The following is a 26,453-nucleotide window of genomic DNA, read 5'->3' as shown; positions in this document are numbered from 1 at the left end:
TCAGCAGCTGTCACTTTACATTCGTAAACAAACTGAAAATCGTGGTAAAAATGGATCTTTTTCGTTTAATTCTTTTAAATCAGAAATCAACAATCTATTAATAGTTTTTGAAATTCCGGCAGATCTCCGAATCTACAATCCAAAGTGTAGTACTGCTGAGAAGGAACGGAATTGCGGGTTCTACGCAACAAATCTAATCGTTCAAAGTTCAAGTGAGTCATCGTAATTTACGATATTACTAATAGCATAACTGTTGCAAAAATTGCCTTATTATTAAATGTAAATCATCTGCATGTACACAAATTCAAAGGGCCCGTATGTAGCAATTCGATTTCGATCATTATTTTAAAACAATTTAATTATTTCAGATGAAAAATGAGCGGAAAAGCCAATCGGTTCGGCAATCGCAAGCAAACATATCGGTCAACACCAATACAGTTCGACCCTGATACACGTACACATAGTGCCGAACCATTACCGGAGCATGTTAGTTCCGACAAAGCAAGGCATTCACGACATGGTGATTCGTATCAACGTGAATTGGGGTTGGTGATCATGCTACGAGCGTTCAGAATGTATCAGCAGGACCGTGATTTTAACTTTGAGGTGACAATGGAGGATCCTGCTGGAGGAGATTTCGATGACATAATGTTTCGCTATGAGTCGCCACGATTATCAACAGGTACTGTCAGTGTACAGGCGAAACACAAACGCCTGCCAACGAGTGAAAAATCCAAACTTACGAAGGAAATGCTACTTCCTTCTAGGAATAGCGACAAAAATCCGTTTTCATTTACAAGATACTTCCTCTCTTTTCTGCAAGTGGACCGAAAACTTAAAACTAACACCCACAATACGTATGTTTTGTGTACCAATGCATTGTTGGATAAAAACTTAGAAAAATCATTAATGGTTAAACGAGATCGTGTGGATGATTGGTTACAGTTTTCTAATGATATTGAGGCAACCTGCTATCAGATTAATCGTAATAAGGTTGACAAGGAATTAAAGGAAAAACTTATAAACTCCTGTGCATTAAAGCTAGCAGAACAAGTGTCCAACGGAACTGTAATTGCTTTTGAGGATTCACTGTACCGTGCTTTTGCCACCATGATCAACGATTGTGTGCAATCATCAGTGACTGAGAATTCTGCTGTGGCTAGTGGTATTTTTAGATTTAATGAAGATTTTTTAAATGCTGATCCATCTTCTGATCTTGGAATGTTTAGAGAAGGGTTTAAAAAAGCATATACAAAATTTATAAAAAATGATAAATCACATGACATGAAGGAAATAGTTCTGAAGATAGATATGAAATCGTTTACATCTGCGACCTCAGAAGGAGAAAGCTTAGATAGAAATCTACAGAAGTTCTATAAATCATTCGTACTTGTTTGTAATTCGCTCAAAGAAGATGAACTGCGTGGAAAGGTTACTGACTTGCTACCTAAATGGTGTAATTCTCCAGTCGTAATGGACAGCCTGCATGAATTATTGTGTAATGCAATGTCGAGTGAGACACCTAAACCAATCAAGCTCAGCTATATCAAAGAAATGTTTATAACAAAAGCTGCCAACATAAATTTTACTAAATTCGAAAGAGACTCAAACGACTACCTCGAGGGGTTACGCCTTAAATATCCTTATATTGAAATAGAACCAGGGCGATTAAACGGTTCAGCTTTCGCTGTGTTTCTTAAGGATGTGGCTACTGGTGGGGTTTATGAGTTTAAGAGCCGGATTGATTTGAAAGTATCCTCTCTTATTGTAGCTCAAACCTTATCGTTATTTGAATGGAAAACTTTATTTGTTGATAGTTCAAAGTTAGAAGAAAAAGAAAACTTGATGGAAATTCTACAAGATTTGTTTTCGTACAATAGAGATGTAAATCATCCTACCGTCAAACTGATAACGTTTGTAGGAAAACCAAACCATGGTTCAATCGATGCGATTGAGAAATTGTCGAAGCAATATAATCAAAAGTTCATTGTTATAGAGAAAATGTTAGAAAAGCAGAATGAGGACAACCATTGTGAGAGATTTTATGTGAATGATCTTATGCCCGAGGCTTCTCGTCAATTGTTTAAAAACAATGTACAAAAAAAGATATTTGGAACAGTTGTGTCACTCAACAGAATTGTCGACAAATCGGACGACTTGTGCTTTGTGTTAGCTTTGTTAGAAAGTTTTGATCAATCAAGTGAGATGAACGACAATCGAAACAACTGCAGCTATGAAAAGATTAAACACTGTTACATTCATCGCCATTATGAGCCCGATGACGATAACGAGCGTGATAAGAGCGTGACACAATATATGCATCACAATCTAAATGACTTACCACATTTTAAACACGAAGATGTATCTTTTACGGAAATGGTCAAATTTATTGATTATACTAATAGCACATTGCCGGATGTGCAGCGTGTTTTCGATATGAATGAGGAAGATCCCGTCCCACCTGGTTTCCAAGTTGGGGATCGTGAGAAGGTGTTTGTTTTCCTGAACGATGCAGGCCATGGGAAAACATCCTACTTCACCTGGCTAGCCTGGCGCTTGTCTCAACAGGATGGTGCCTTATATGTGGTGAAATTTAACGGAGTGGAATATTCAACCGACTTCGAACGACTGGAAAATGGTGACTTACAAAATATGAACGATACAGGAATCGTAAGATTTTTGTATCGGCTTGTTCATCTGGCTCTTTTCGTGCCAAGTGTGAATAGACAAACAGATGAAGAAACCGATGTGCATCGAGATGAGGCTGATCAGTGTGCGCAATTCCTGACAGTTGTAAATGGCCAAATAGTATTGGATGAAAAAACGGCGAAAGAGCTACCAATGAAACAACTGATCGAGTTGCGTTTATTCCGGACCAAGTTTAACGAACATCAACTCGTATTAATTATGGACGGATTTGATGAGATCGGTTACAAGCATGTGGTGATGCAATGTTTCGCGTGGTTTGCAAAGTTTGAGGGAATACGTAACATTTATCTGTCAAGTCGACCGTATGAGTTTAAGGAAGATTTTAGGAGCAGCTTCAAAAACTGTAACGTTAATCGTTTGAAACCATTTTCCCGTGACGATGTAATATTATCGCACCACAAATATCTTCAGAAGAATGTAGACGATTATAAACACTGTGAAAAGGAACAGTGCATGTACGTGCTGACTGTGCTATTTATTGTTATTACCAATATTCTGAGTGATTTAACAACTGTTCCGCTACTGTTGTGCTTAGCACAAGATACTCTCTTACCCGTACTAATGAAACATATCAATTTTAAGTTATACACGATGTCCAAACGTATGTTGACGAATGACAAAAAACTTGACTCTATGCAACTGGTGGAACGTTTCATTGATCGTAAATTGCACATTTTAAACACAGATAAATCCGGCACGACAGATGCCGCCGTAAAGACCCCCGTTGCAAAGAAACGTATAGAACTGTCAAACAAACAGATTAAAAATCGACACGTTCTGTTGGCCATGTGTGCTATTTTCGACAAAAACGATAGGAAAAAATTGCTGTCCCCTGTGGAACAGGAAAGCGTCACAGAGATGATCGAGGATGTGATTAAGGGTGAAGAAAAAACGGGAATTATCGAAGGAATAAGAGACGGTGTGCCTCAATTCGTGCATCGGATCTTTGCCGAATATTTTGCCGCTTGTTGGTTGAGCAACAATACCAAACGATTTCAAACTGAGCCAGTTTTCCGATCTCAAGTAATTTGGTCGCACTCTTTGAAGAAAACGCGTGCCTTTTTTGACCGTATGATACTGAAGGAAAGTGAAGGTTGTGATTTACACTGGGCAGTAATAAACAAATCCCTCGAACAGTTTAGAAAAATAATGCGCGAAAATCGTTCTGCTATTGCTGTGAAAGATAAAGTTGGTCGCCTGTCGTTACATTTGGTAGATTTATGTGCAGTTTACGACGAGGTGTTCTCAGAAGATGTGATTGCTGATCTTGCTAATGAAACTGATTCCCTTTTCCAATGGAATGCTTTAGATTATGCATTTATTCAAAATAATGAATGGGGAATACATTTTTTAATGAAATGTGGCGTACGACTAAATGTAGAAATCTTGTTCCAGCAGCTGTATTCCAATGATGTAGATGATTTACTCTTTCAAGGAATTAATTATGCTTACTACTTAGAAAAATATGCGAAACAGCCTGACACCGCAAATACAATCCGCACACGTTTGGTAAAATATTTGATTTATGACCGGAAGCTAGATATTTACTCACCCCGTACAAAATTGAAATTGTTATCGGTGTTAGAATTTTGCGTCGGTTGGAACCTTTTTGAAGAGTTTCATCAGTTTATTGCACAGTCTGGACAACCGGAACAGGTATTGGATGGGTTGGTTGATCGGTTGTTCCAGTTGGCATTTAAGAGAAAAGCTCACGATATTATAGTTTATCTTGTTGATCGTTGTAAGTTTTCCCTGCCTTGGATTAACGACAGTCAAGGTTTAATTGCATGTGCTAAACGTGCAATACAACGAAATCAAGCGGAACTGTTTAAAATGATCTTTCAACAGTTATGTGCTCGACTTATGTTTGAAGCCGTTGATGAAACGGATATTATCGATGAATCGGAAGTGCAAATTGAAAACGATACGATCGAAATCCAAGTTTCATTTTTTGACAAATGTTGTGTACTAAGCAATAAGGATGTAAACCATGCACTGCCAGAATATTCATTGCTCGACGGCAATAATGTCGATGAAATATTCGTAAAATTTTTAGGAAGAGCAATCCATGTCGGAAGTGTACGGATGGCTAGTTACATACTTCAGAAGACGAAAATGGTTGTTACAAATCAATTAATCGTTACGATTATGCGTTCATTCCCGGCATCGCCACCATTCTATCACAAAAAATGTATGCCAGCATTCGAGTATCTTCTCAATAAGACGGTCGATCTGCACAGTGTTGATCAAGAAGGGCGAAATTTGTTTCATATGATCGCGCAAAATGGTTGCTTCTACATGCTACCTTGCTTGATCGCTAAAGGCTTTGAGCCAAAGCAGATCAATGATCTAAATCATTGGAATGGGTTTCACTACCTCGTGTCCCGTGCAGACCATTTTAGTTCGCGTGTGGCAAAAGCTTTAGTGTTTCTTCGACATCTGGGGCATATGGATGGGTTTAAAACGTTGAGCAAAACCGGTGAAAGCGTGTTTGATATTGCAATTACTAATGAGCATTATATCGCAGCACAAATGTTATTTGAAGCAGAATATTGCAATCTTTCCTATTCCGAAAAAGTGGATGCAGTGATGGATATTATGCAACAAATGCTTTTAAAGCATGACGCAGAATATATTTTGCGTTTCTTATTCAACTCATGTTGGTATACTTTGACTTATGAATTATTGAAAAATGAGATGTGGCATGCAGTTTACAGCTCTATCGTTCAACAAATACCGGTTGTTTGATGTCAATTTCTACTTTTGTTGCTGCATGAATATTGGTTGTATATTTTTATTATATCAAAACCCTTCTGGATCCTTACACCATGGCAAGTACTAACAATTCGGCTAGTTGGCTAAAATAAGTTCAGTAAATAAGTTATAGCAGGCATGAGCTAGCATGGTCTTAGACCAACCAGAAGAAGAACATTATACATTTATGTACTGGATGATCGTGTTACTAGTCGTTAGTTTCTTATATCAATATTAAAATAAACTTTTGTTTTCCTATTTTCCCTGTTTACCGAATTATGTTGTCGATGTGTATTACCACGGACACATTTTATTTTTTTTGTGCAATTGCTGGTAGATAATTTGGAACGAAAATTGGCTTCTTTTCAATAGAACTAATTGAAAAATTGGTGGGTTATTTTTTTAATTTTTTTATGCAAACATTGTAATAGTAACAATTGAGTTCTTCGCAAATGAAATAATGAGCATACATTGCTGTTGTTGTATCATTGAATTTCCTGTCCATTACTGGATCGTTGCTGTTCTTTATGTTACTTAGGTATGTTAGTGACGGACACTGGCACTAAATACAGAAACCTCTATCCAAATAGATTGTCGTGTACATGCTTAAAGACATCCGAAAACACGAATCTCTAAGTCTTCCATTGATGGTGCGTGTCATCGGTCACTTTGTTTTAGCATTCGCCTGATATCTTTTTCCTTTCCATGTATGACCGAAGCTTTTTGTTTATACATAGCGACAATTTTGAAATTAAGCGTTGGCCAATTGCTTTAAAGTCCAGTTTATACCGTACGAGGTAGTTATAGGGAACTTTTGCCCGTTTCGTTAGTTCCCAATAGGTAGGTATTGGGCGACATTGCAGTTTGAATTGAAAAAGAAATATGCAATCAACAAGGACTTTGAATGAATTGATGAAACTTGTTATCCAACAGTGTGCCGCTTGTAAATTGATAAGCAGGATTAACTTTGAAGTTTGAAAATGTTTCGTTTGAAATGTTAAAAAAAAAAAAAAAATATTATTATTTTGTTAAATACATGGCTATTGCGAGCATCGTTTCATTTTGATAAAGTGTTCCGATTTTAATTATCCGCCAACCCCAAACCTGCAAATCAAGTATTTCGAAGAGCTCCGATTGTAGAGCAGCTAATTTTTAAGTCTATACAACTACGTGGTAAAATAGGTCTTAATACGGTCTGGCCGTTCTTAACAAGCAACATAAAAATCACACGACGACGCTTATTCTGCACGCTCAAATCTCTAAACTTTTGAGCTGGTTGCTCTACTCGTTATTGGTAATCAGTGTTGGCACTAATATTTAATTATTTTTAAACCAGTGCTCATAACATTTGAAATGTCGCCGCTTGCTTATCCCGTTCACTTTAAAACTCCTTGAAATAGAGAAGTCTTTTGTTATTTGTTATTTGATATTTATTTGTTAAATTCAACGGACCGTGTGTGGCCCCCTTGAAGCTTTTGTTTTTTACAATTAATACATTGATTACATTTATAACGTCAGATAAACATTTTTACGTTGTATAACATTTAACAAGTAATGGGACGCACATTACGTATACAATTTAGGAACACAATACGCGGCAAGTTAGGTTCGAAACGATCACAAACGGCGTTGAATTCACGACACATAACGACACGACACGAGGAACGGATTAAAGGCACCAAAACTGGTACGACGCTCCTCTACGTCAAGTAAAGTTCTAGCAGGGAGCGATCTCGCCGAGGCGTAAATGTCAATTGCGGAGAGCAGCGCCGGCGAGTCGATGCGTTTGTTAAGTAGTTCAGCGACGAAAAGTCTTTGCGCGTCCAGGCTCCAGGCCAAGTAACGCGCAGCGTCCAGTGTAGTCAACCTGGATACTCCAGCAACGCAGCGCAAACCGTGTAAATTTACGCTGGATGGACTCCAGGCGCGCCCCTGCGAGCGTGCAGATGTGGGCCACCACACCACGGATGCGTATTCCACCACCGACCGAACTAAGGAGCAATACAGCATCTTAACGGCGACCGAGTCGGTAATGTCGCGCGCAAGCTTTTTTAAGGATCCCGACTACCTGATTGACCTTAGTGACGACGTGTGCAAGCTAATCATGGAAGCTCAACTTCTCATCAGGGAGCACTCCTAGATCCCTAACGCAGCTTTTACGGTCAAGGTCGGTACCGTTTAAAGTATACATGCGAATAAGGGGATTTCGCTTCCTGGCGAACGAAACGTCAACGCACTTCTCGACGCATAACTGCAAACCATTCGCACAGCACCAGGACTGGAACGCACACAGGGTGTCCTGAAGACGCTGCTGATCTTCCTGGCAGCGTATTGGTTGGAACAATTTCGCATCATCCGCGTAAAGCAGGAGACTGTCAGGAGGAAGCACACGTGTGACGTCGTTCAGAAAGACCACGAAAAGAAGCGGGCCAAGGTTACTCCCTTGTGGTACACCGGAGGAGGCGCTGATGCAATGGGAAGTGAGGTTCCCCAACTTCACACGATATGTACGGTTGGTGAGGTAGGGCCGCATCCAGTTGAGCATTTGACCCGGTAGACCAAGGACTTGAAGCTTGGCAAGCAGCAGCGAATGCGGAACACTGTCGAAGGCTGCCTTGACATCCGTATAAATCGCGTCGACCTGGAAGCCTGCATCGATGGTCCTGTGGCAGAGGCTGACAAACTCGACGAGATTGGTAGAAGTTGAGTGCTTGGGGACAAACCCATGCTGAGCGGCGCTGATGTAGTTCGATGCAGCAGAGAGAAGTGGCTCGTACATAAGCAGCTCGAAGACTTTTGCGTTGGCACAGAGCGAGGTTATGCCGCGATAATTTTTAGCGTTGGATTTGTCCCACTTTTTGTGCACCGGGTATAGCCACGAGGTTTTCCAACTGGCAGGGAAAACACCCAACCTCAAAGACTCCCGAAAAATTGTTACCAATATGGGGGCAACAGCGGTGGCGTACCGTTTCAGTACGGATGGTGGAATGCCATCAGGACCCGGAGCGAACGAAGGTTTCAAACGGTTAATTGCCCAAATGATCGATGAGGTTTCGATGAATGGCTATGGCCTAGGAGCCAAAGCATCTGCTGGAATGTTTATGAGTGCATTCGTTATGACCCTTTCATCTGTGACCTCCGGCTGGAACGTATCGGCAAAGCGCGCAGCGTTTTGGCGTATCTTTTTGTTATCTCACATTCATGGATGCTACCTTAATTCTTAATCTTAGGGCTAATGAATAGATGTTATCGTAGCTAATCGACGCCATCTTGACATACAGGAAATCTTACTGGACTAAGTAAAACGTCACATCAAAACCAATTTCTTATGGGAACGCCTAGTACCTTATGCACAAGATTTAAGAAATAGTTGATGTGAAAAAAGTAGAACATGATATTTTTAATAAAATGATAGCACGTATGCTATACTAATATTTGATACATATAAGACGACGCCACTTAACGCCTATCCAGTAATTGCATCAAGTCAAAGTTTAAAAAAACATGTCTTTTTTCATGAGTTTATCACACGGTTTATCAAAATTTTATATGAAATTTGCCAAAATTCACAAACACGCAAATGTTTATAAATTTTTTTTTCCAAATTAGACTATAATTTTTAATTTGTCCGTAGATCTTTTAATAGCCTCGAAACCACATGAGATAGGGTCCCAATATTTTGATTTTAACCTAGTTTATTTCTACAGCTTAAAAACTCGTACCTGTTTTGTCGCTTATCGAAACTATCGTAAGCGTCTCACTAATAAATAATTTGTCTGAGTGATTGCAGTGTACTCGTGGTTAGTTCTCTCGTTGAATGGTACATCTGCCGATCCATTCGTATCAATCAACGTGCATACAACAGCTATAATTAGTACACTAATTGTCGGGCCGTTGGTTTGATAGATTTCGCTTCAACATTGTTTCATACTCAATGGCTAAACTATACATAATGTGAGCAAATTAGTGGTTGAAGTATGTACAAGTACACCTGCAATCCTTAATACGGGCTGGTCGTTCTTAACCAGGGAAAAAATCTACACCTGCTGTAGGAAATTGCAAACAGAAATGTTTTTCTTTTCTTTGCGTTTTTATTTTATTCCGAATACACAATCAACCGTCAAATTAATATGTAATTTTGATCGCTTTTTTATGTTCTGGAATTAAACAAAGGATTTTTATACAGATTTGCTGATTTTTATACAAATTCAGTTATGAAGGTTGGTTTCTGGTTTATTAATACAACAGACGAATTTTACGATATTCCTTTTCGAGTCACATTGAAAAAACTCATGAGTCATGTATTTTACATATTTGAATTTTAACAATAACATTTTAAAAATTTATTGTAAACACAATTTTAAAAACGAAACTCTTAGAAATCATTTTAAGCCAACTGCTGCTACCATAATCACTGCAGTCGGAACGCATGTACTATACAGACGCTTTGTTGTAAGTGCCAAGAGTTAATGATATCAACACATTAAATGTGCGTGATTCGTTTTAATGGCTGGTGCATTAGCGTAATATTAACAATTCAATAAAACCGATTGTTTGCACTATGTGCTGTGCTGCAGACAAAACTAAGACTTTTTTCATCGTTTGGGCAATACCATGCAGTACACACGGTTATTTTTTTTGTTTTGCTACATAACGAAAGATACTCGCCAAAGGTGACATACTTTTGCAGTCGGTTGTTCGTACTTGAGATGCAATTTCGATAGTATACCTGCAAGGACGAAAAACAATGCTGCAAACAGAAAATGACCCACTGGAACATTTTTGTTCATACGATGCAACGGTATGCAAAAAAAAACAATCATCTTTCACTAGCGTTGGTGTCTCGTCCAACATCGTACGTATTGTATTGCAATTGTATTTTAAACGACATTCTAGCCCTGTGTATACTGTTGCTGTGGGAAAAAATCTGGAATGTGAGTTCCGCCACCGTGGAGTTGACCGCGCTAAAGTCGGGTAACTGCGGAAACTCTCGCGCAAGTTTCTACGCACCTTCAGTTCAACTGGTGATCAGACGTTAGGCTTTTTCCTGGATTGACCGGGATTAGTTCCTACCGGTGGATCGTTGTTTTCACTGTCGGCGTGTTTACAATTCAAGTGAGATTTATTAACAATTTTTCTACTTATATACTAACAATGTATGGTTGTGGTTGTGCGTATGTGCATATGCATAATGGGGATATTGAATAGTTCGATTGCGTTTGTCCTATTCGTTTTTTTTTCTATTTTCATCTTAAATAGACGCATTGTCAGAGGTCTGTTTTGATGCTACATCGTGCCTAGTCCTAAATGTATTTGAGGTTTTATTGTTTCCAAATAATTGAATTTTTAATTTTTCATGAAAATTATACCAGTTCACTGTTGACAAAAGCAAAACTAATGTGATCGACTCATTCAATGTCGAATTCTACTCTTTCGAAGTCGTTAGCAAGACAAGAATGTCCAAACGAGGTACTACATTGGTTTAATACCATCCAATTGGGAAAAGTCTACTCTAACGAATGAACGATTGAATACACTAACGAGTGACGGCGAGCCAATCGTTTGAACTAGTGTTGGGTAAATCTGATTCAGATTCATGAATCTGAATGAATCTTTGAACTGAATGAATGATTCTGAATCTGAATGTCAAAGATTCATGAATTTTCGAAGATTCATGAATCTTCGAAGATTCATGAATCCTCAACGATTCATGAATCCTCAAAGATTCATGAATCCTCAAAGATTCATGAATCCTCAAAGATTCATGAATCCTCTAAGATTCATGAATCCTCAAAGATTCATGAATCCTCAAAGATTTATGAATCCTCAAAGATTCATGAATCCTCGAAGATTCATGAGTCTTCGACGATTTATGAATCCTCGAAGATTCATGATTTTGCGTATTCTTTACGCATCTTGACTTCAATTGTAACCATTTTGTGAATGGAAGTCGGTTTGCATTTTTATGATTATTTTTCCCAGGTTGTTAGCAGGTGGGAAAGTTTAGAGCAAATTATTTAATGCGGTAGTGTAGCTGCGCCTTGCTGCGCCTTGGGGCGGCCCGATGGTGTTTGTGATAAACGGCGCCGGTACACACTGCATGACTGGGTATCAAATCCCATCCGGACCGTCTCCCCGTAGACTGACTATCCTGCTACGTGGTAAAATAAGTCTTGATACGGCCAGGCCGTTCTAACCGAACAAGAAGAAGAAGAAGTCAATATGCGCAAAGAATACGCAAAATCGTGAATCTTTAAGGATTCATAAATCATCGAGGACCCATGGACCTTCAAGGATTCATGAATCTTCGGAGATTCATGAATCTTTGAGGATTCATGAATCTTTGAGGATTCATGAATCTTTGAGGATTCATGAATTTTCGAAGATTCATGAATCTTCGAAGATTCATGAATCTGTTGGGAGTCGACTCATGAATTGAATGATTCTTCACTGAAGATTCATATGAATGATTCTATTCAGAAGATTCATTAAGCACAACACTAGTTTGAACTTCTTAGTAATGATGAGGGAGATCCAGCCCTATCAAATATAGTTCCACATACTTCTAGATGTTTAGGTAACAAAAAAATTCCTATTGGAATTTTAAAAATAAATAACATGGAGATTGGAGATTGGTTGAATTGGTTGAGTTATGTCCAGTAGTTAGATGTTACGTGAGATAAACGACTAACAATTAACTTTTTAAAAACACAAATAGGAAAAAAATTGCTCTGGTGAAAAAATATTAAGACTCCTACACTGCTTTGTAAATGTATAACAAAAATGTTAGACCAATTGTTCTGTATGCTTCGCCGATCTGGACAAATTGCGCGGCATTATATTATATTATTATATTAAGAAACTCCAAGTATTTCAAAACAAATACTTGTAGGAATACGATGGAAATAATTCAGAGCTTTATTTTGAGTTCAGACTCGTTTCTCTCTCCTACGTACATAAAAAGTATTTTGAATTTGTCTCCTTGGCATAGTAATAAAAAATAGTCAACAGACTAAACTAACCCATACCAAACTTTAAAAAAAAACTACAAACTTGAAAATTGAGGATAAAATAGTTGTTGGAAAACGATTCACGATTTGTATCCTAGACGGAACAAAAATACGTTTGTTTAGAATAAATAAGGGGCAAAAAGGCTTGTTGTTCTTATCTTCTCTCTACGTTGCATTACATCAACTATAGTCGACTAAGGGGTAAATATTCTTACAAGAAAGAAACACACGCTTTTGCGAAATTTTCCCGCAAGCAAACAATAGTATTGAGGACAGCAGTTGAAAGAAATAGTTTTTGCATTTTTTCCTTACCAAATATTTTACAAATTCAATGAAGAAAAACTGCAAGACGTAGTCGTATAGTGAAGTTTATGAGCATTTTGTTAAGGTTTAAGTATACAAATCCAGAGTCAATGTAATTTGTAAATAGGAAACAAGTTTGAATAATAAACAATGTACTCATTATAAATATATCAGGAGGAATAGACAAGTGAAAATCGTATTTGATATAATAATATTTTAAGCAATTAGTGAATAAAATTGTTTCGTTTAGTTTTCAGTATTTTCTTTTAGTTTTACATTTTTTTATTTACGTTAAAGCCAACAAGAGAGAGAGAGAGAGTTTTTGGTATAACTTACATAAACGTATGTAAAGGTGTGCTAAATCATCGGACATAGTTTGTAATGCAATATCAATTTAAATACATTTTTAAAACAGAATTCACCAACAACTCTAGAGAATCATCATTAGAATAAACATGTGCAATTGAAACAAGAGCTTCAATGAAATAAGAATTCGAACCTGTTATGCTTCAATTTACCGTCCGTGTTGCGTCCAGCAACAAAGATTAAGTCCACAAATCACCAACTTCTTTCCTTTTTGAACGCGACAGTTTGCAGCTTCTTTTCGTCGTTCGTGAGGAATGACTTAAACTATTTTTTATTTATTTATATTACACGATTATTGATTTAGTCGTATTGTCAACCTCAAAGGGCTGCAGTGAGTACAATTTTTACAAGGCATTTCCTTCTTGTCCTTTGTCTTGTCGCGGCCATACAAATCACTAAAACTAATATTGTATTTTTTATAACGGCCAATACATATTGCGCTTACACCGCTTGTCGTCGCTAGAGCAATTAAATATTAAATAAAATAAAAATAAAAAATATAATAATAATAATAATAAATATTAAATATATTAAATAACCGCCAACGCAGAGCGAGTAGAATGCTCCCTTACGCTCCAGACCCGACGCCGCGAGAGCGAGAGATGCTGCAAGCGTAATCGCTGCAAGCTTAGTCGCTGCGATCTCAGGCGCTGAAAGATAATCGAATGATCACGCACTCTCTTAATCTAGGACGAGTAGGGATAAAAATTGTAAACATCGCTAAAACAGCACGTCGTGGGCGAACGGCGGTGCAAGGAAAAAAATGAATAAATGTTCTCTTTCTTCTCTCTAAATCAAGGGCAACACATTTGTCTTTAATTAATTGAAAGAAAGGACCCAGCTCCCGTAAGCAGTGTTCGCTCGCTCTACAAAAGTCCGGCACCATTGGGTTTATTGCCCAGCGGTCTCGACACCGCTAATTATATAACATACCAGTTCTTCTGGTGAGTCACAACGGATAACACAATTTCAGCAGCGATTTCTATTTGTATAGTTTCTTTCTCAACGATACCAGCATTTTCAAAATCTCCGGTCACTAATCAATTTTCTATTCCCTTGAACCTGTAGTTTACTGTAGTGACTGATCTCCGAACTATCTGCATTTTGACAACGAAAATGCAGTACATGTTGCCAACGAGATAAAACCATCCCATAAACGTGCGGTGTTTGTTTTTTTATCGAATCGTTGCTGATAGCTTCGGTTAGTTCATAAAAATTGAAATTTAAAAAAAACTTTCCATACATGTTGTGAAAACTTTCCATACATGAAAAAAAGGAAAAGTTGTTTGTTTCTTGGTGAAAAAGTGATGTCCATTTCTCAATGAGCTTATTGCTTATTGTGCGAATTCGTGTTTTGCTAAATGTTACCATTGTAGGCAAGTGTGGTGGTTTAGAGCGCTTTGAACTGTGCATGTGAAAGAAAAATGCCAATGTGTAAAAGCAAAGCGGCGGCGAAGAAGTCGTTTTATCTTCCAAAGTAATTGCATTTCTCTGGTTTATGAAAGTAATGAGTCATGCGTACAAACTATCGTTTGCACGGGTAAGTAAACCACAGTCAATCAGAAATATCGGAAGTAACATTTTGATCAGAAGCAACAGCATCAGAAGAAGCATTAGCCTTCTTTAATAAAGGCTTAAAGTAGCAGTAAAAGTCGAAATGTTTTTATGATTATTTCATGTATTTTTTTAATTCCTGGCAACTTTTTTTTGCCGATCCAGTTGCAGTTGTGATGGATTGCATTACATCGCTTCTAAGTGCTTAATTTAAATACATCGTCATTTCTCTTACCGGTTTTCATCTTACTTTAATGCTTTCGGGTTTTTTGTCAAATTTTGAAGTTGGGACAAGCGAGATGAATTTTGCGACATCAAAGCATTTACAAATCCTACCAAACCTGATGTGTTCCTGTTGCGCGTTAAAAGCAGTCTGTTTGCTGTAACCCTTCTCTCCTCCCCATTGTATCCCCTGGAGAGTACATATGTATATTTATTATATGTGTGTGTGAAGTATGCAAATTTATGTAATCATTCTGTCATCCATCGAGGAAACAGTACAAACGTTACTCGTTTGAGGTTTTTGGAATTTACCAGAATACCTACGTTACTTCTCGGTCATCGTGGTAATTAGGATTGAACATATGTAATTTATATTAACATACACATGGTGTCGCTGACGGAAATTATGTCCTTTTTAGGAACAGCTGTCCGCGCTCAAAAAAGGTCCCTAGCTTAGGAGAATAGTAGCAGGAGAGCGGACTTAGCCGCTCTCAACGTAAAGATAAGCTAGGAGACTTAGCTTACCTCTCTCGCATCGCTTCACCGTGAAGCGATGAGTGAGAGGGAAGTTAAGCGTCTCTGTCTGTCTCGCTTGCTCCTGCAGGCGCAGACAGATAATGCAAGGATAATGCGGGGATCGGCGCGAAAAATCCGCCCCAAAATTATTACATTTATTAGGCAAATAGGGAAATAATAGTTGAAATAGTTGATTACAGGAAATTAGAGGAAATTAGATAAATTTACATAGTTACAGGAATTAATAATATGAATAAGAAGTAGGGCGAAAGGATAAAGGGTGAATAAAGGGTTGAGAAACGCGAGGAAAACACGGTTATGCGTCGCCGTCAAGGAAATGTATCGCTTATGTATCGCTAAGGCAGCATGTACGATAAAAGGGGGCTACGGGGAGGTAGCCCTAAATAAATAAGCTTTCTCACAACCGGAACAAAAAGCCTTTTTATTTCGGTTGGCCGCGGATAAATTAGATTAGTTTCTACCTTCTCTCACCCTCGGTCGGAGTTTGATACTCCGGTCCGAGAGCTCAACACGGGTTTATCGCCCTGCTGTGCTGGGAACATTGGTGGCTCCAGAGAGGAAGGTAGTACTTGCTAACGTTCCAAGGCACGAGAAAGTTTCCCGCCACGAGGTAACCGGAGGACCCCATTCCCGGTCGAAGGAAGGAAGACGCCAAGCGCCGAAGAGAACCGGAGGACCCCATTCCCGGTTGGAAGGAGGACGAGAGAGGGCCACCCGCCTCTAGCAGACCGGAGGACCGCATTCCCGGCTGAAGGAAGGACGAGAGTAGGCCACCCGCCTCGAGCAGACCGGAGGACGTTCATTCCCGGTCGAAGGAAGGAAGGAAGACGCTAAGTGGTGAAGAGAACCGGAGGACCCCATTCCCGGTTGGAAGGAGGACGAGAGAGGGCCACCCGCCTCTAGCAGACCGGAGGACCGCATTCCCGGCTGAAGGAAGGACGAGAGTAGGCCACCCGCCTCGAGCAGAACGGAGGACGTTCATTCCCGGTCGAAGGAAGGAAGGAGAGGGGCAACCGCCCTGTGGAAACCGGGGGACGTTATTCCCGGTCAGCGAAAGGAAGGAGAGGGGCATCCGCCCTGTTTAAACCGGAGGACGTTATTCCCGGTCAGCGAAAGGAAGGAGAGGGGCAACCGCCCTGTGGAAACCGGAGGACGTTATTCCCGGTCAGCGAAAGGAAGGAGAGGGGCAACCGCCCTGTGGAAACCGGAGGACGTTATTCCCGGTCAGCGAAAGGAAGGAGAGGGGCAACCGCCCTGTGGAAACCGGAGGACGTTATTCCCGGTCAGCGAAAGGAAGGAGAGGGGCAACCGCCCTGTGGAAACCGAGGGACGTTATTCCCGGTCAGCGAAAGGAAGGAGAGGGGCAACCGCCCTGTGGAAACCGGAGGACGTTATTCCCGGTCAGCGAAAGGAAGGAGAGGGGCAACCGCCCTGTGAAGACCGGAGGACGCTCATTCCCGGTCGGAAGGTATAGTGATAGTGAAGTGCAACGGTTCCAGCGGCAGCAGCAACAGTGGTGCCTAAAACGGCTTAAGAAAAAAAAAAAAATAGTGCGACGGTTCCAGCGGCAGCAGCAACAGTGGTGCCTAAAACGACTTAAAAAAAAAAAAAAAAAATAGTGCGACGGTTCCAGCGGCAGCAGCAACAGTGGTGCCTAAAACGGCTTAAAAAAAAATAGTGCGACGGTTCCAGCGGCAGCAGTAACAGTGGTTAAGCCTAAACCGGCTTAAAAGAGTGCATCAGCAGCGACGGCAGCAGCAGCAGCAGCAGCAACCGGAGCGGTAGCAGCGGCAGCAGCAGCATCAGCAGCCGAAGCAGTAGCAGCAACTGCAGTAGTAGCAGCACAACAAGAAGCGACGAACCCGCAAACAAACCGTGAGTAAAATGGCAAACACTAAAGAGAAAATTACCAAATTTGAGGAGGAAGTAGGGAGTGATGTGTGCGAAATGAGAAAAGAAATAGAGAGGTTGAAAAGGGAATAGAAGGACTTATCCGAAAAACATGAAGAAACGAAACGCGAATCGCAAGACAAACAAACCAAATTAGTCACACAATTAGCGGAAAAAGAGGCAGAATCTAAAAAATTGCGCAAGGAAAAGGAACAGAAACGTGAATTGCAAGATGGAAGTGCTACAGTCGCAAGCGCATCGACAAGCAACTCAAGCCCTGCTTCCGAATTGCTCATAAAGGGATTGGTCGATGCTTTAAACGAGCGGTCTAAAAGAGATTCCTTAATGGAGCTTCCTGAATTTAATGGTGATTTTAAGAAATGGAACCATTTCAAATCAGTGTTTTACAAAACAAGTGAAGAGGCTAAATTTTCAGATTTGGAAAATCTAAATCGTCTGCAAAAGGCTCTGAAGGGAGATGCCCTGGAATGCGTGAGTGGTTTGATGCTCGATGCGCAAAACATCGAAGGAATTTTACAGCGATTAGAGAAGGAATTTGGTACGCCTGATTTGATATACAGTGCGTTATTAAAAGAATTGCTTGCAGTAGAGAATCCAACGATGCAGAAGCCGAAAAGTTTTATAAGATTTATGCATGCGTTAAACAACCTGGTCATAAACATGAACACTATAGGAGAGCCAGTATATTTAAACGACCAACGTCTTTTAAAGGACTTGGAAAACAAGATTCCCACTAATTTAAAACACAAGTGGTACAATCATATCTTGGCAGAAAACGAGAATTATGGTAGAAGCAAGCTTAGGACTCTCGAGGATTTTGCTAAGTGGCTTAAGCCCACCGAAAATTTAGCTATTATGCTAACAGCGGATGTTGCTAATGATGTTGTGAATTTACAGTCGCATCAGCACAACCAACAGTTAGGTCATAGGAATTTTCGTGCTCAACCGCGACAACAGTTCCAAGCGAATATACAATCGCAACCAAGGCGTAGAATGGGTTGCTTGATTTGTGGCCAAAATCATGGGACGACAGAATGTTTTCAATTTCAAAACATGTCGGTCGAACGAAGATGGGAAACGGTTAGGCGGTTGCGCATTTGCACAAACTGTTGCAACCAGTCGAATCATGACGCCCAAAATTGTTTTTTGCCACCACAATGTCGGCAATTTGGATGTAGAGCGAGACACCATACCCTACTACATAGAGCAACTCCTACTGGCTTAAGACAGGTTGAGAATGTTAATATTCACCACGGAACTGATTTGCCTGGCTTAAGACAGGTTGAGAACATTAATATTCACCACGGTACTGATTTGCCTGAGCTATATTTTCCAATCATCCCAGTAACGCTTCGTCATAATAATAGGGAGGTCGACACATTCGCGTTTATGGATACGGGTTCATCTGCGAGTTTAATACATCGTGAGCTCAAAGAAGTGTTGCAGGTAAATGGATCTCCACGACCATTTTCGCTAGCTTGGACAAACGGATCATTACAAGATGAGCCGGAAAGTCAAACCATCTCGATCTCGGTTAAGGATCAGGATGGGAGACTTATAAGCCTTGATGGATTAAGGACAGTAGAATCTATGGTGCTGCCAAAACAAACAGTTAACGGAATGGAACTTAGAAGAAAATATCGCCATTTGAGAGGCATCAATTTACAAAGCTATCGTGATGGCACTCCGAAGCTAATTATCGGATTACCACATGCGCATCTAATATGCGCATTGCAAACCAGAACTGGCCGAGCAGGCGCACCGATAGCAATTCAAACCCACTTGGGATGGGTATTGTTAGGAACAAATGATCTTAATAGCAAACAAGCAAAACTCTTTTCTCTAATCGAAGCAAAAAATGCTAACAAGGATATAGCGAGTACGATGAGAAATCACGAAGATTTCGGTGTTAAATTGAATTATAAGATTCCGCAGCCCAAGGACGAAAAGAGGACGGAAATAGACAAAACTATAAGGAAAACAGAAACTGTTCACGAGATAGGGAAAACGGAAGTCGTCAGTATACCAGAAGAATGTGGTCAGTCTTTGAGGCGACTACAAAGCCTGGAAAGAAAATTGACACGAGATGGAATGTAAGAAAAATTACACCGCGAGGAAACAGACGCATACGGCAAAACGCATACGGCATACGATTGCGCGCGTGAAAAAGATCGATGTGAGACAATAAGAGAGAAGTTTAGTCCCAAGGCTAATTATGCACCAAACTTTGCTATAGTAAAGTACAACAAACCCATACGTAAACCAAGACTGGTTTTTGACACAGGTACAAGAAGTAAACAGCTTTCTCTCGCTATGTAATGAAACCTATATGCAATATGTCTTACGCATATTCCTTTGGACCACGAAGACGATGAGCCTCTCACACCGAACCACTTTCTAATAGGCTGTTCTGGAGAAGCAGGACCAACTCAGTGTGAGATTTCGGAAGCTGAAGCTTTAAAGACACATTGGAAGAAATCCCAATGGGTTGCACAAAAATACTGGTCTAGGTGGATAACGGAATTTCTACCTCGATTGGTAACGCGAGAGAAATGGTTAAAACCAGTGAAAGAATTGCGCATAGGCGACATAGTAGCATTTCCAGATGAGCAGACACGCGGAAGGTGGCGTAAGGGGATAATTACGCAAGTGCAAGAAGGAAAGGATAAACAGGTTCGATCCGTAACGATAAGAGTAGGAAGTTTATTTATTAGAAGACCAGCGGTAAAGGTCGCACGTTTGGAGGTTCGCGCCGAAGAAGAAATAGGTAGGACATAATTCCGTCAGCTTATTATTGTTTGTAACACCTCTACGAGGAATTACGGGGGAGAGGATGTCGCTGACGGAAATTATGTCCTTTTTAGGAACCGCTGTCGGCGCTCAAAAAAGGTCCCTAGCTTAGGAGAATAGTAGCAGGAGAGCGGACTTAGCCGCTCTCAACGTAAAGATAAGCTAGGAGACTAAGCTTACCTCTCTCGCATCGCTTCACCGTGAAGCGATGAGTGAGAGGGAAGTTAAGCGTCTCTGTTTGTCTCGCTTGCTCCTGCAGGCGCAGACAGATAATGCAAGGATAATGCGGGGATCGGCGCGAAAAATCCGCCCCAAAATTATTACATTTATTAGGCAAATAGGGAAATAATAGTTGAAATAGTTGATTACAGGAAATTAGAGGAAATTAGATAAATTTACATAGTTACAGGAATTAATAATATGAATAAGAAGTAGGGCGAAAGGATAAAGGGTGAATAAAGGGTTGAGAAACGCGAGGAAAACACGGTTATGCGTCGCCGTCAAGGAAATGTATCGCTTATGTATCGCTAAGGCAGCATGTACGATAAAAGGGGGCTACGAGGAGGTAGCCCTAAATAAATAAGCTTTCTCACAACCGGAACAAAAAGCCTTTTTATTTCGGTTGGCCGCGGATAAATTAGTTTAGTTTCTACCTTCTCTCACCCTCGGTCGGAGTTTGATACTCCGGTCCGAGAGCTCAACACGGGTTTATCGCCCTGCTGTGCTGGGAACACATGGTACTACATAACATTTTGGTATTTGTTGTTGTTTGTTGCGATTTATAATCATTTTGAGTAAGTCATAGCATATGCGCTTTCACGAAATGTATTAAATTTTCCTGTTTTACATTGAATAAAAGATTGTTTCAATTATCATCGAGAGTTAAGCACGGAAAAAATTGTTTGGTAATATGCAAACATGATCTAACAAATCTATCCAACACATTGGAATCGAACATAATCTTATGCATGTTGTACTCTTTGTTGTACTAATCTTATGCATAACCTCAATTGTGGGGAAAACGTATGGTACGCTTAATACTTACGTGCAGCTAAAAGTAACTAAAAATTTATATTGCAAAACAAAAAAGCTTTTCTCCAATTACAATACCACTCATTTCAGCTATATCCATTTGATCGTCCAAACACTGCGTACCGTCAACCAACTATTGGTGGCTTTGAAAAATGAACATGATACAAATCCCCTCAATCGTTTTCCAACAAGTGGACCTGGTTTTGTGGTTCACGGATCGTTTTGAATCAAATTGATGCGAAACATAAAACAACATTCCACTGACCTGAATGTTCGTTTCACGCGCACGGTGCACTTATCATGGCTGCACCTTGCCAGAACACTTTACCCACCCTGGTGTATAAGGTCTACTTTGACCAGCACAACCTGGAAAAGGCTGTTAAATACTGTTTCAGTGAAAGTGTGTGCATTTGGAAGTGAATTTTACCCTAGCTGCTTCTGCATATGATGTGATAATGCTTTGCTCTTTCGTACTAAATAACTCTGTCCTTGGTGGCCCTTGATCATTGGTGATTACCCTTTCCCAGTTTTGCTCGGGCAATGGGATTATGATTATTGGAAGTTGGGCTAGGTGTGGGAGATTTTTGGGAAAGTTTACTATTTTACGCTCCTTTTATTTATGAGGTTCGGTGAATGACGGTCAACCGCCAACGATAGGAACAGTTTTACTTTTCAATAAATCGTATGCACTAATCCAGCTACGCTCTTTTAAGGCATACATGCAAACTAAAACATAAATTAATGTTGTGTGCTTCGTCGATGCATTTGCATTGCTTTGCATTAACTGAAGTTTATTTACTTTGGTTTATGGATATTTTTTATCTTGAACATTAAATTTAAAAGTTTTTAGTAGCGTTGTAGGTTAGGAAACCTTGTCTTTTTAATTTTTTTCTTTTCAATATTATGCATATGAAAAGACTAATCGAGGGCGTTCGGGATATTTTTGACAGTCACCTACGGAGAAAGAAAAAAAAATTTTATGGCAAAATTAATCATTGGGGAAATTTTGTTTTGTTTAAGAAATAGTAGCTTACCATGTATTTTATTCATTTTATTCAAAATATCCGCCCTCGGCTTCAATTATGGCCTCCACCCGTCTCCGGAACCGGCAACAAGCCCAGGCGACAGTTTCGCGGGGTAGGGCCGCGAAAACGGACCTGATTTTCGCCATCAGCTCCGCCTTGGTGTTGCTGGGGGTTCTGTTGGTGTCCCGTTCCACCGCGCCCCACACGAAATAATCCATTGGATTAAGATCCGGGGAGCTGGGAGGCCCCACATTCGGCGCGGTGAAGTCGTTGAAATTGGCCGCCAACCACTTTATCGTTTTGGAGGCTGTATGGCACGGAGCGGAATCCTGCTGGAACACGTACAGTCTGCCGTTGGCCACTCTCGTGATCCAAGGCTTCACGACGGTGTCCAGCATGGAAATGTACCTGTCCGCGTTCAGCCTCAGCCCCTGCTCGAAAAAGTGGGGCGACATCAACGGCCGAATTCCGATCCCCGGATTTTCCATCACGCGCGCCTGGAGGTCAGCCAGGAAAGCGTCGGTCCGCACGCAATCCCGCCACTGAGAATGTGGTTTTCGTGCTGCCACCGCTTCGTCTTCGTCGCTGTTTTCTCCCAGCTCACTCCGGATCGCCTTCACCGTGTTCAGCGAACACTGCACGCACTGCATGATGTCGCGGTTGTCGCGTCCGGCGCGGATCATCATGATGCATGTGATCCGCTTCCACAATGTACTCTTTTTTGGCATTTTTTTATCACTGGATGTTTTCGCTGCTTGTTCCGTACACTTTTAGGACCTGCTCTATGCGCTCATTGAACAACGAGCAAGCTAACGAGCTTTCAAATCGACAGAATGACGGTTGGTATAGATTCAACATAGCCGCAGAAGAAAATGGAAACTGCATCTCCAATTTACGACCGTTTTGGTTGTTGGAGAGCACCTCCGCTGTTGATATTGTTTGAAAAGACCCCGAAAAACACAATTTCTGGAAGAAAATTCAATAATTAATGACGATTAAACCTCTGCAGTAGGAGTATTTTGACAGTTGCTATTCTTCTTTTCCTTTTTGTTTTCCATCTTCGAAATGTTCAATGAGCAAACCGAATCGAAACAAACTGGTTTGTTTTTCATTGAGCAAAAATGTTTATCGAAAACATTTTCCATACGATTTGACACTGTTTGTTGAATGTTCAGTGCAAAGTGGGTATAGATATCAGGTGGGCTTATCCCTAACGATTTGACAGCTGCGCTGTAGAAAAATGAATTAAAATTTGACGTTTATGGGTTCGATTTTTTGTCAATGTATGTGAGCGAATCCTTTGGAATGTGCTATGTGTGTGAGTGAAATATATGTATCACAATCGAACCCACAAACTTCTAATTGGTTTTCAATATGTCTACCGCGCCAAAGCTATAAGCCCACCTAGTCTCTTTACCCACTTTGGTTGGTACTATATAAAAATAATATGCATTTAATACTAGCGGCGCCATCTATGTGTCAGACCGGGGACTTATCAGCCAACCTGTTACGAGTGTAGCAATCGGCATGTTAGGAAAATATTCAAGCAACCATTGTACTTGATTAGGAAGTTTAGTCTAGCTCCAACCACAAGTCAAATATATTAAAATTGAATCCTGCGAAGTTCTACAGGTTATGGGCAAAGAAGCCGTTTACCCCAGTTCGCCGGGACTTGCTACGATACTTGGAAATTCTGCGTCCATTGTTATCTTGAAGCTTCGAAAGTGTGGTATCCTGCGGTTAATGATGTTCCGGCAGAGGCCGGTGAAATGTCCAAGTTCTGTCTGATCTCAGATGAATATCTCGGTTACATTAGAGAGTCCGCAGCGCCAAAAGAAATGTGGAAAATTCTTTTTTAGTACCTATTACTCATACTCATATTCATGAGTCAAATTGTCTGCCGCATGGATTTCACAATGATTTCTTAAAAACTAGGGGAGGAGGAAGAATGGGAAATGGAAGATGTTGTGAGAGGAAGCAAGATTGGTTATAAGCAAAAAGCGAAATTATTAAGTAGGCGAGTGCCGAAGTGGGAATTGGGAACGTTGAAATCGAACAGGTAATGGTCTCTGTTAAAAGAAGCGATCAGGATCATTCTAGCCAAAAACCGAAAGGCGGGTTGGAATAAAGATGGGAGGCCTGTCGCGAAGTCTGCGAGAAGGAACATACAGTGGTAGGAAAGATAAAAGGGAAGGAACATCGAAATCGGCGGAAAGAATGTAGGCAATGAAGTAGGACTGCGCTTGCCAATGGCGGGATTTAATTTCTATTAAACCCAGCAAACGGCAGCGGAGAGAATAAGAGGGTACAGGAACGAAGTAACCGTGAAGAAATCTACGTACTGCGAAGCGCGTAAATTTCCTCTGAACTCTCTCTAGTCTCTGCATAGCAGTACCTCCAGCTGGCGTCCACGCGACGCTGGCATAATCAAGATCGAACCGAACCCAGCAACAGTACAGTGCCTTAAGACATAAAGGATCACGAATTTCCGAATACATTCGCATAATGAGGCCTAGTGCCCTGTTCGCTTTATTGATCTCATGGTTAATGTGAGTAGCGAACGAGAGACCCTCATCCAACCAAACCCCAAGATCTTTCACAGTGGATTCCCTGCTTATTTGGATACCGCATAGATAATAACTCCAAGACAGCCGGGCAGCAGCAGGTCTCCCGAAAGAGATGGCACAACATTTAGGTGGACAGAGCACCAACCCAAAGAACCAACCAAAAGAAAATTTCAATTTTGTTAGGGCTTGTAGTACCACTTCTTCACCATCTGGCTGGTGAATACACCCGAGTTTTTGCGTCGATATGTGACAATGGATTAAAAAATGGCTCTATCACTACACTCCTGAGTCCAATCGACAGTCAGCTCAGTGGACAGCGACCGGTGAACCGGCTCCGAAGCGTGGAAAGACTCAAAAGTCCCCTGGCAAAGTAATGGCCTCTGTTTTTTGAGATGCGCATGGAATAATTTTTATCGATTATCTTGAAAAGGGACAATCCATCAACAGTGACTATTATATGGCGTTATTGGAGCGTTTGAAGGTCGAATTCGCGGCAAAACGGCCCCATATGAAGAAGAAAAAAGTGTTGTTCCACCAAGACAACGCACCGTGCCACAAGTAGTGTTGTGTACTGAGTTCGGGAGCTACATTGAGGCCTCGCCTCAATGTAGTGAGGCCTCTGAGGTAGCTCTTTTATTTTCTGCATGTAGCTCCGCACTCTCCGTTTTCTTCGAACGCTGTACCCACGGAATGCTATGAAACACGTTGTCTTTGTTAGTGTACGTTAGCTAAATGTGAGCAGACCAGAGCTTCTCGCTCTAGTAGCTTTGATTGTTAGTTTGACAGAGCGAGAAAGCATTAAGATTTTCGTACTGGGGAAAGGCCTAATACACGAAGAGTGCAGAGCGACAACAATTTTTTTTATGCATGTAGATCCGTACTCTTCTTTTTTTTCGCGCTCTGTACGCTCGGAGTATAATGAAACACGTTGTCTTTGAAAGTGTGCATTAACTAAATCTAAACTGACGACGATCTACTTCCGCATGTGGACTAAACTGTACCAATATTTTTTTACCTTTAAAAACTAGCATGCTTTCTCCTTTTGCCAAACTAACAATCAAGCCTATCAAAGAGAGAAGTCATGTTTGTTTGCTGGTAGCTCTGTACTCCGCACTTTGTACTCACTTGCACTCTGCACACATACCCTGCGCAAGTGAGTGCGGAGCTACATGGAGCGCTCACCTCGCAGTTGTTAGAGAGCTCTCGCCCTCTCCTCTTCAAAAAGAGCTACTTAGTACAACACTAGCCACAAGTCATTGAGAACGATGGCAAACATTCATGAATTGGGCTTCGAATTGCTTCCCCACCCACCGTATTCTCCAGATCTGGTCCCCAGCGACTTTTTCTTGTTCTCAGACCTCAAAAGGATGCTCGCAAGGAAAAAATTTGGCTGAAATGAAGAGGTGGTCGCCGAAACTGAGGCCTATTTTGAGGCAAAACCGAAGGAGTACTACCAAAATGGTATCAACAAATTGGAAGGTCGTTATAATCGTTGTATCGCTCTTGAAGGGAACAATGTTGAATAATAAAAACGAATTTTGACAAAAAAATGTGTTTTTCTTTGTTAGATCGGGGACTTATCAGCCAACCTGTTAACACCCCAACTATTTGATTCATAACTTAATATTAAAGTCTTTTCATATTACGCTTATAGCAAGAAGTAAGAACTATTT

At 40.6% G+C, this 26,453-nt stretch overlaps 2 protein-coding genes across 5 annotated transcripts in view; both read left to right on the top strand.

Moving 5' to 3' along the window:
• The window catches only part of LOC125772085 (uncharacterized), a 312,356-nt gene that overhangs the window by 125,997 nt on the left and 159,906 nt on the right, over window positions 1–26,453 (top strand). The window lies entirely within an intron of this gene.
• LOC125767197 (uncharacterized) overlaps window positions 53–26,453 on the top strand; it is a 285,303-nt gene continuing 258,902 nt past the window's right edge. For 2 of the 4 annotated variants that reach the window (XM_049433535.1, XM_049433536.1), the window contains exon 1: window positions 53–212. Coding sequence is in view for 1 of the 4 variants with exons in the window: in XM_049433533.1 (XP_049289490.1) it covers window positions 376–5,457 (5,082 nt within the window). In the remaining 3 variants the exon portion in view is untranslated. Of the gene's footprint in view, window positions 213–368; window positions 5,740–26,453 lie in introns of those variants that run through there. The other 2 variants (XM_049433533.1, XM_049433534.1) reach the window with 2 other exon arrangements.

Source organism: Anopheles funestus, chromosome 3RL (genome assembly GCF_943734845.2).
Source record: "Anopheles funestus chromosome 3RL, idAnoFuneDA-416_04, whole genome shotgun sequence".
Lineage (NCBI taxonomy): Eukaryota > Metazoa > Arthropoda > Insecta > Diptera > Culicidae > Anopheles > Anopheles funestus.
The sequence above is the reverse complement of the archived record's forward strand: the minus strand, read 5'-3'. Positions and strand labels throughout refer to the sequence as shown.